The following is a 10,364-nucleotide window of genomic DNA, read 5'->3' as shown; positions in this document are numbered from 1 at the left end:
AACACCATAGCGCATTTGAATTTCACATTTTTGTCTCAAACCTTTAAGTGGTTCAAAGGCAATTCGAAAACATGTGGAAAATGTTCATAATCTTGGTGCATGAATTGCGACGATAAAGTTAAATGATAATTTCACCATCTAGCTCATGCGCAGTTCAGAAGGATTTCATTTCTGTTTGTTTCGAAAATTTCAGTTACCTTTTGAAACTTTATTAAATATATATTTTCTTAATTAGATTGCAAAACAAAGGAGTAGGAAAACAAAACAAAAACGAGAAATGTTACCCCTTTTTTTTTTTGTCTAGTTTTCTCATGATCTTAAGTGTATATTGTTTTCTAAAAAAGTAGAACAAACATATCACACTGGTCTCTCATATTGTTTTTAGAAAGTAATATCCACATAAAATCAGAAAAACACCAAAAAATTCGTAGTATTTTTATAATATTAGAAAACAAATATACTTAACAGAGGATACCATCTAGACATAGCATTTGTAGTTTTGCTTGATACTTCCTGCCATTAATTTACTCCATTTTGTAGTTTTGTTGGATACATTTTAAGCAAGAAAGGGGACCATTAATCTTGATGGGTTGTGGTCACAATAACAATAGAACATCTTCTTAGAGTCCCTTTTGAATCGAGTCCTTGTTGACGTGTTCTTTTAATTTGCTTTAAAGTAGAAATCTTCAAAATATGTTGGTTGTATACCATGAATAAATATTAAGCAACCTTGTGTAGGAGGTGAGTCCTGCAGTAAAACCTATTTATCACATAAATAAGCCCCAATTCATCTTTTATTGTTTAACTCTGAATGAAATAATGAATCGAAAAAATAAATACAAATAAATGTCTTAAACTAAGTAACTATCACTTAATTTAAGGTAATTAAATCATAGTTTATCATAAATTGTCACAATTGATAATTTGAGGGGTAGATTGTCATTTTGAAAGTAGTTTGAGAGGGTTAAGTGGACTTTACCAAAAAAAAAAAAAAAAAAGCAAAAAGAGAAAACGTTTGGGGTAAAAAAACAAAAAAAAAAAGAAAGAGAGAAGATAGATGAGAGTTAATGGAATAAATTGCCATTTGTTTTCCTCGTACATGCATGTTAGTCTAATTAAGGCCGGGTGGTTTGCGCATAGAGAATCCAAGCCATTAAACCAAATTACCGCAAAAATAAAAAATCAGCATGGAAGCCAAGGCCAAAAATTAGCAACGCTACAATATAGCATTAAATGACTACAAAGTCCACATGTATTTATTATCTCATCCCTTAAACCAAACTATTGCATATCTATAGGGTTGGCAAATAAACAGGTACCCGTTTATCTTATGGATGCAATTATTCTTTATGATGTATAGATGTACTTTATTATAAAAAAATATGTATAAGATAAACAGGCCATAAACGAGTATCTATGGTAGTTTGGTATACGGCATGGAAGCCAAGTCCAAAAATCAGCCATCCTACAACATAGCATTAAATGACTACAAAGTCCACATGTATTTATTTGATTTGCTTGACTTCCTATAGAATCAACCTTTAATGGCAACCCTCTTGCATGATTTTATAACATTGTGCGATCTTTCCATATTCTACTTTTCATCTCTTGTAATTTATTTATTGTTTTGTTAATTTTCATATTGTTATTATTTTATTGGGTAAAGTCCATATACTTCTCTCAAACTACCACTCAATTGACAATATTTGCACCAAGGCTAACAAAAAGATAAAAATGCATCTATATATTTCTCAATAAGATAAAAATAGTAAAATACCCCTATAAATTCGTAAAAAAAAAAAAAAAAAAATTGGGTTAAATACTCTTTTGCCCCTAGTGTTTAAACTTTTTATTTTTCTCCTTTATGATTTCATTTTTATCACAGGAGGTACCTATGGTTTTCATAAAGACGGAGATGGTACCTCCGTTAAAATTCTGTTCAAAATTGAACGAAATGCTATGTCAGCACCAATTAAATGTTGCCATATGTCATATAATTAATTTTTTTTTAAAAAAATTTAAAATATTAAAAAGATTAAAAAAATTATATTTTTGTTTTTTTTTTTTTTTTTAAAAAAGGAAATAAGAAAAAAAAAAAAAATTTGCGGGTCGCTACTTATCACAGCCCAATCTCTTTGTCATGGGGTGGTCAGGCCACCCCAAGGAGCCAAAGGGGGTGGCCGAAACCACCCCCAGTGGGAAACGTACGACACGCCCTCGTAGTCATGGACGCCGCTTCGAATTTTCATCTGCAGGCTAGGATTTTGAGCACAAACCAAGGCTGCTTAGATATGGGATCATGTAGAAATGTGAGAATGAGGAAAGGCTTGTTAGTTGTGGAGGTGTTGAATCAAAGGTCGAAGGTTTCGGATGTAAGATTGCAAAACAAAGGAGTAGGAGGAATTGTTGGGAGTATATATTGCTGGAGAGATTGGGTGAGAGGGCTGAGAATGGCTCAAAAGACAGCAAATAAAGGAGCCAGAAGAAGAATATGATTCAAACCGGCCGATGGGGGTGGCCAGATCACCCCCCAAATGGCCAAGCCGTACTCACCCTCAAATTTTTTTTTTTTTCCCCCTTTTTTTTTGAAAAAAAATATAGTTTTTGATTTTTTTTTTAAATTTTTTCTTAAAAAAATTAATTTTATGACACGTGGTGACATTTGATTGGTGCTAACGTGGAGTTTCATTAAGTATTATACGGAACTTTAACGGAGGTACCATCTCCGTCTTTATGAAAACCACAGGTACTTTCTGTGATAAAAATGAAATCTTAAGGAAGAAAAAATAAATAGTTTAAACCCTAGGAAGTAAAAGAGTATTTAACCCTAATTTTTTTATAAACTTGAAAAATTTTAATTAAAAAATGATCTTTTAAAAAAAAAAAAATTAAAATGGAAAATTTGATTTTTTTTAAATGGAAATTTTTATTTAAAAAAATTATAAAATAAAAATAAAAACGAAAATTTTCAATTTTTATAAAAAAAATCTAATTTTTTTTTAATTTTTTTTCTTATAAAAAGGATTTTTTTTTTTCAATTTGGCCACTCCTTATATTTTATTATTATTTTTTCAGTTTTAGGTTTTTTCTAGTTGTTTTAACATTTTTTTTTTAAAATTTTACTAAGGGTGGTTTCATCATTAGGAAAACATTGACAATGTTTTGGTAATTTTGAGGAGACATGGTCACAATTGAACGTTTGGAGGGACATTGTCAATTATGTGATAGTTTGAGGGAGGTATGTGGACTTTTTCTTATTTTATTTGAAAAAGAATTTTGTGCACCGTCCAAAATTATTTCCAACATTTCTTCTATAAATAGCATGAGCACATAAACCATTCTCTCATACTTAGCCATCTCAAAGCACTTAAAAGACACCTTCAAAGTTTAGGAAAAGAAAATGTCTTTCCAAGTTTCAGCAGTAGCTTCTCCATCCCTAAATCCTGTGCCAGAAACCACTCGCCGCTCTGCAAATTATCATCCTAGCATTTGGGGTGACCGTTTCCTCACATATGCTTCTGAGTTCCCGGTAAAAATATATGCATCTCAGTGTGTGGGTCTGCATGCCAACATGTTTAATTACATGTGCATGCACAACTAAGCTTTAGATTATTTTTTCCTATTTAATATAATAATTTGTTTTCTTCAATCTGCTTGTACAGGAAACTGATAATGAGAAAATACAACTACAACTTCAGGAATTGAAGAAAGAAGTGAGGAAAATGCTAATGGCTCCAGGAGAAAAGTCATCAGAAAAACTCAACTTCATTGATGCAATTCATCGCTTAGGCGTGTCTTACCATTTTGAAAATGAGATTCAACAAATTTTGCAAACTCTTCATGACTCGCATGACCATGAAGATGATGATGATGATGACGACCTTTACAATGTTGCTCTTCGGTTTCGGTTACTTAGACAACATGGTTATTATAGTTCGTCTGGTACTTTTTTTTTTTTTTACTTCGCAAGTGCTTGTTTTTTTTATTGGTTTTAAACACGTGTTCTTTTATTTCTATGTGGGAAAACTTAATCTGCACGAACAATCGGTGTCGCATTTAACATCGTACATCCTGGAATATCCTTGGAGAACATCCCATGCATGATGCATGTGCTACTGTTGTTTTTTTATAGAGTGGTCCCTTATGGAAACATAGTCTCTATTGCCTTTCTATAGACCTAAGGTCCCTTATTCCTTATAGACAGTTGCATTTTTCTTCTCTTTTTGCATGGTAAACACTCACATGTACACAGCGTACTCCTATATATACAACATATATAAAGCGTGCTTGAACTTTAGCCCAGGTATCATAATTACTTATCTTTCACTGACTTACTTTCACCAACCTATTTGAGAATTGGACCATAAAATATATATAGCTTGGCTAGCTCTAATGTAACTATTTTTTTTTTCCCATGAATAAAAAATTTCTTAAGAAGCAAACTCAAAGACAAAAACAAATTGGGTATCGCCTTAATTAGTCCACAACAAATTACAGAAAGCTCAACAAGGGGGCGGCTAACTCATTTTATGTGATTGAATCGTGAAGCAGATACGTTCACCAAGTTCAAGGACAGCAATGGAAATTTTAAGAAATCACTTATCAATGATGCGCAAGGAATGTTGAGCTTGTATGAAGCCATACATCTGAGGGTACATGGGGAAGATATACTTGATGAAGCACTTGTCTTCACTGCCACACATCTTGAGTCAGTAGCAACCCATTTAAGCCCTCTTCTTGCATCACAAGTAAGCCATGCCTTAAAGCAGCCTATCCACAAAGGACTACCGAGGTTGGAGGCAAGGTATTACTTTTCTATCTACCCACAAGACGCTTCACATCATGAAGTCCTTCTTACGTTTGCAAAGTTGGATTTCAACCTATTACAGAAATTGCACCAAAAAGAACTTTCTGAAATTGCAAGGTTAGTTATTCAACCATGTTAAGTGTGAGCAGTTTGTACATAACTCTAAATTGACAATATGATAATGCTAAATTATGTTTATAGGTGGTGGAAAGACTGCAACTTTTCAAGGGAGCTACCCTTTATAAGAGACAGAGTGGTTGAGTGTTACTTCTGGATATTGGGAGTGTACTTCGAGCCTGAATATCTTCTTGCTAGAAGGATGCTAACCAAAGTGATAGCCATGACCTCTATTATTGATGACATTTATGATGTGTATGGAACACTTGAAGAACTTGAGCTCTTTACTGAAGCAATCGAGAGGTTGAAATTGACACACTTTCTCATTTTAGCTATTTTTATCGAAATTCACATGTCACTACCATTGCTTTATTCTTCCCATTGTTATATTAATTGGAAAATTCAATTCATAGAATCTACCCACTTTACAGGTGGGATATTGGTGCTGTAGATCAACTTCCGGAGTACATGAAAGTGTGTTACCGGGCACTCCTAGATGTTTACAGTGAAATGGATCAAAAAATAGGTGAAGGAAGATCATACCGTGCTAGATATGCAAGAGAAGCAGTAAGCACCACACATAAAAATTTAGAAGATTTTTCATAGCCTAAACAAAATTGTCACGCAGAGAAAAAAATAATTAGAAAGCAAGAAAGTGTTTACTGTACGCGTTATAATAGTGATCTAATTTTACTTGCTTGCTTGTCTCAGATGAAGAATCAAGTTAGAGCCTACTTCCATGAAGCCAAATGGTTCCACAAGAAACACATACCAACACTGGATGAGTATATGCGCATTGCACTAGTTACCTCTGCATACTCCATGTTAGCAACCACATCCTTGGTTGGGATGGGAGACATTGTTACAAAAGATGCCTTTGAGTGGTTGTTCAGCGACCCTAAAATGGTAAGAGCTTCAGCCGTGGTTTGCCGACTCATGGACGACATTGTGTCACATAAGGTATTAAATGTTGTCTGTTTCGTAATGATTGTAATCCTAAAAACCAATTCAATATGAATGTTACATTAAGATTTGGTTTTTGTAGTTTGAGCAAAAAAGAGGACATGTTGCCTCGGCTGTTGAATGTTACACGAAACAACATGGTGCTACAGAAGAAGAAGCAATCGATGAATTCGGAAAAGAAATTACAGATGCCTGGAAAGATATAAACGAAGAGTGTCGCTATCCAACCACTGTCCCCATGCCCGTTGTGATGCGAATTCTCAACCTTGCACGTGTGATTGATGTCGTCTATAAGGATGCAGATGGGTACACGCATGCTGGAATTGTGCTCAAAGATTTTGTTGCTTCCTTGCTGGTTGATCCTGTGCCTTTATAAGCGTTAACCCTTGCATGGTGGTTTGTAATGGCAAACATTTGACACAGTTATATCTAGGAGAAGAATAAAGGAAACTGTTGCAATAATCTATTTAGTATTAATTTGGAAGTCGTGTTTAATTAAGTTGGGTGTTTTCAAGTATCTTAATTGTAGTAGGATTTGCTATATAATAAGAGAACATCTTCTTCAGATCTCTCATTGTTAAGAGTCCCTTTTGAATCGAGTCCTTGTTGACACATGTTCTTTGAATTTGCTTTAAAGTAGAAGTCATCAAAATATGTCGGTTGTATCTTTATTTAATCGAGTCCATGAATAAATATTCCCAGGTGGATTCGGCTTTTATGCGGTAGTGAAAACTACCGCATAGATGCTCTTATAGGAAACGGTACCGTTTTGATTAAAAAGTAAGTCATTTTTATGAAACCCACTACGTGAGTTCACGTTGTCACAGACGGCAAGTATTTGAAATGTCACACAGCAACACAGCAACTCCATTTGTGTTAAAGAGAAATGAAGGGGTGGCAGGAGAAGAAGATACATGATCTCTCTGGTAGACTGTTCGGCTGTTGCATCACAGCGAACCTGGGTTAAACATCAGAGCTGTGGCAAACGGAAACATGGGCAACTAAAAGAATTATTAAGTGACTTTACAAATTTTGATCAAAAGCATTAATTACCACCTAACAAGGGCCCGTTCGGAAATGACACACTAATTCTATGCCTAAAATACAAATACGATGAAATTGGTTGGCAATATCAAAAGAATTTGGGTGGCTTGTAGAAGTCTGTGACTTATTGGCACTTCCTATTCAACCGCACAATGTGACTCTAACCGGTCCCACCAAATAGCTCTATCACTACAAGAAAAATGGTTTCAGCAACCAAATTTTTAGTGACGACCTAAAAGTCTTTGCTAATGGTACTTATCAGCGAGGATATTTTGTGGTTGTCCCTAATGTTATAGAAAAATTTATTATCAATGACAACATTTTGGGGTCGCTGATATGTCGTCACTAATATTGAAGCATAATTTTTATTTTTATTTTTTATTTTATTTTATTTTCATGCAAGAAAAGCCACAAAAAGGCATTAGCAACGTGGTTTTGCTTATTTGCAACGACTAGTAGAAAATAATAAAGTTATTAGCAATTGCTATTGTGGTTACTAATAATAGAACATTAGCGCTGACACTTAATATCGGTGCTCAAAGTATAAATAAATTTTGAGCAAAGGCATTAGCGACGATAAAAGTTGTCGTTGATGTAAATGAAAAATTTTAGGCGGGATTTCTTGGCGCTTCAAATTTCGCACGAAATCCTTTTCTCCCTCGTTTCTTCTAATTCAACTATCCTCTAACTCAGAAAGATGGCTATTTATGGAGACCCTGCTATGGAGAGGGGAATACGACTCGCACCAAAAAAAAAAAAAAATATTTGTTCAATGCCCGAAAGAGGAAGATGCAAAATTAAATTTGCTCCAACTACCTTCCGGGCTCGCTTAACGCAATCACAAGCCATTAGTTCTTATATGGGCTTCAAAGATTAGCCCTGCACTGACCACCTCAACCCTACTCTTATTTTCAGCGTTTATTTATTTATTTTATTTTTAACTATTATTATTATTATTATTATTATTATTATTAGAGTTCTCATTTTTATTAATCCTTACAAAAATAAACACAACAATCAAAAAATCAATTTTTTTTTTTTAATTTTAATTTTAATTTTTAATGAATCGTTACCTCTTTGATACATCTGTTTCAAACAAAACCCACCAAAAAAATTGACAAAAAATCATACAAAACCCACAAGAAAAATCAAGCATAGAAATAAACATCACAAAAAAAAAAAAAAAAATCAATTTTTATTTTTATGAATTCTTAACTCATTGATATACATGTTTCTCTCTCGCCTAGCCCCTCTCTCTCTCTCACTCACTTAATCTCTCTCTATCATGTTCTGTTTTGAGTGAAACTAAGGAAAGAGAAAAAAAGAAGATAAGAGGGGAGGCTGTCAGTAGTGAAGAAGAAAATAGAGAAATAAAATGAAAGGAAAGAAAGTGGGTTATTAGGTAGGGTTAAAATAATCTTTCAATATCAAATAATTTCGGATGCATAAGTAGATAATCTCTTTTTAAGTATAAGAATATTTGTTTTTTTGGGTTAATTAATTGGTCTTATTTTACCATGAACTTATTATATTGAGGCCTTATTAAATTGTGATATTTTTTAAATTACTTACTTATTATGATTAGATGCCTTAAGTTTTTATTAAAAAAAAAAAATTTAGGCCTGATTAAAAAAAAAAAACAGAGCCTTAAATTACAAAAAAAAAAAAAAAAATTGGCCAAAATGTCTTTTCTTTTATTTTGGCCTTATTAATTCGGGACTTTAGACAAACACCTCACTCGCCCTGAAGGTTCACATGGTTCACGTGAATCAAGAAGTGCACATGATGTGTCTTCACTTTCTGCAACAATTCAGAATGCTTTGTCTCATTCAAGTTCAATTCAAGGTTCACATGAATTTGCAGAATTTCCTCTTACAAATTTCTGCCACATCTGACTATTGACACTACAGGCCAACTGGTCAAGCATATGAAACAGCCCACCAACCGAGACATTCAACCAAAGCCTCCAGCAAGGTAACACCATAGCGCATTTGAATTTCACATTTTTGTCTCAAACCTTTAAGTGGTTCAAAGGCAATTCGAAAACATGTGGAAAATGTTCAAAATCTTGGTGCATGAATTGCGACGATAAAGTTAAATGATAATTTCACCATCTAGCTCATGCGCAGTTCAGAAGGATTGCATTTCTGTTTGTTTCGAAAATTTCAGTTACCTTTTGAAACTTTATTAAATATATATTTTCTTAATTAGATTGCAAAACAAAGGAGTAGGAAAACAAAACAAAAACGAGAAATGTTACCCCTTTTTTTTTTTTGTCTAGTTTTCTCATGATCTTACGTGTATATTGTTTTCTAAAAAAGTAGAACAAACATATCACACTGGTCTCTCATATTGTTTTTAGAAAGTAATATCCACATAAAATCAGAAAAACACCAAAAAATTCGTAGTATTTTTATAATATTAGAAAACAAAAATACTTAACAGAGGATACCATCTAGACATAGCATTTGTAGTTTTGCTTGATACTTCCTGCCATTAATTTACTCCATTTTGTAGTTTTGTTGGATACATTTTGAGCAAGAAAGGGGACCATTAATCTTGATGGGTTGTGGTCACAATAACAATAGAACATCTTCTTAGAGTCCCTTTTGAATCGAGTCCTTGTTGACGTGTTCTTTTAATTTGCTTTAAAGTAGAAATCTTCAAAATATGTTGGTTGTATACCATGAATAAATATTAAGCAACCTTGTGTAGGAGGTGAGTCCTGCAGTAAAACCTATTTATCACATAAATAAGCCCCAATTCATCTTTTATTGTTTAACTCTGAATGAAATAATGAATCGAAAAAATAAATACAAATAAATGTCTTAAACTAAGTAACTATCACTTAATTTAAGGTAATTAAATCATAGTTTATCATAAATTGTCACAATTGATAATTTGAGGGGTAGATTGTCATTTTGAAAGTAGTTTGAGAGGGTTAAGTGGACTTTACCAAAAAAAAAAAAAAAAAAGCAAAAAGAGAAAACGTTTGGGGTAAAAAAACAAAAAAAAAAAGAAAGAGAGAAGATAGATGAGAGTTAATGGAATAAATTGCCATTTGTTTTCCTCGTACATGCATGTTAGTCTAATTAAGGCCGGGTGGTTTGCGCATAGAGAATCCAAGCCATTAAACCAAATTACCGCAAAAATAAAAAATCAGCATGGAAGCCAAGGCCAAAAATTAGCAACGCTACAATATAGCATTAAATGACTACAAAGTCCACATGTATTTATTATCTCATCCCTTAAACCAAACTATTGCATATCTATAGGGTTGGCAAATAAACAGGTACCCGTTTATCTTATGGATGCAATTATTCTTTATGATGTATAGATGTACTTTATTATAAAAAAATATGTATAAGATAAACAGGCCATAAACGAGTATCTATGGTAGTTTGGTATACGGCATGGAAGCCAAGTCCAAAAA

General features: G+C 33.2%; 1 protein-coding gene across 2 annotated transcripts; it reads left to right on the top strand.

Moving 5' to 3' along the window:
• Positions 1–3,384: 3,384 nt before the first annotated feature.
• Positions 3,385–6,423, top strand: LOC132161868 ((-)-germacrene D synthase-like). Of its 2 annotated transcripts, XM_059572076.1 has the most exons (7): positions 3,385–3,529; positions 3,663–3,942; positions 4,552–4,924; positions 5,009–5,227; positions 5,356–5,491; positions 5,636–5,884; positions 5,970–6,423. In XM_059572076.1, exons 1-7 carry the CDS (start codon positions 3,401–3,403, stop codon positions 6,261–6,263), a joined length of 1,680 nt encoding a protein of 559 aa, XP_059428059.1. In that variant the 5' UTR covers positions 3,385–3,400; the 3' UTR covers positions 6,264–6,423. The 2 variants fall into 2 exon arrangements, with proteins under 2 accessions (XP_059428059.1, XP_059428060.1); XM_059572077.1 differs by lacking the exons at positions 3,385–3,529; positions 3,663–3,942 and adding an exon at positions 4,224–4,303.
• The last annotated feature ends 3,941 nt before the right edge of the window (positions 6,424–10,364 follow it).

This window comes from Corylus avellana, chromosome ca9, assembly GCF_901000735.1.
Source record: "Corylus avellana chromosome ca9, CavTom2PMs-1.0".
Lineage (NCBI taxonomy): Eukaryota > Viridiplantae > Streptophyta > Magnoliopsida > Fagales > Betulaceae > Corylus > Corylus avellana.
The sequence above is the reverse complement of the archived record's forward strand: the minus strand, read 5'-3'. Positions and strand labels throughout refer to the sequence as shown.

Excerpts from the sequence above, each read along its gene's own strand:
- LOC132161868 (XM_059572076.1), top strand. The coding sequence starts at position 3,401 with ATGTCTTTCCAAGTTTCAGCAGTAGCTTCTCCATCCCTAAATCCTGTG. Across the intron at positions 4,925-5,008 it reads GAACTTTCTGAAATTGCAAG|GTGGTGGAAAGACTGCAACT; the intron begins GTTAGTTATTCA and ends TTATGTTTATAG. Across the intron at positions 5,885-5,969 it reads ACGACATTGTGTCACATAAG|TTTGAGCAAAAAAGAGGACA; the intron begins GTATTAAATGTT and ends TGGTTTTTGTAG.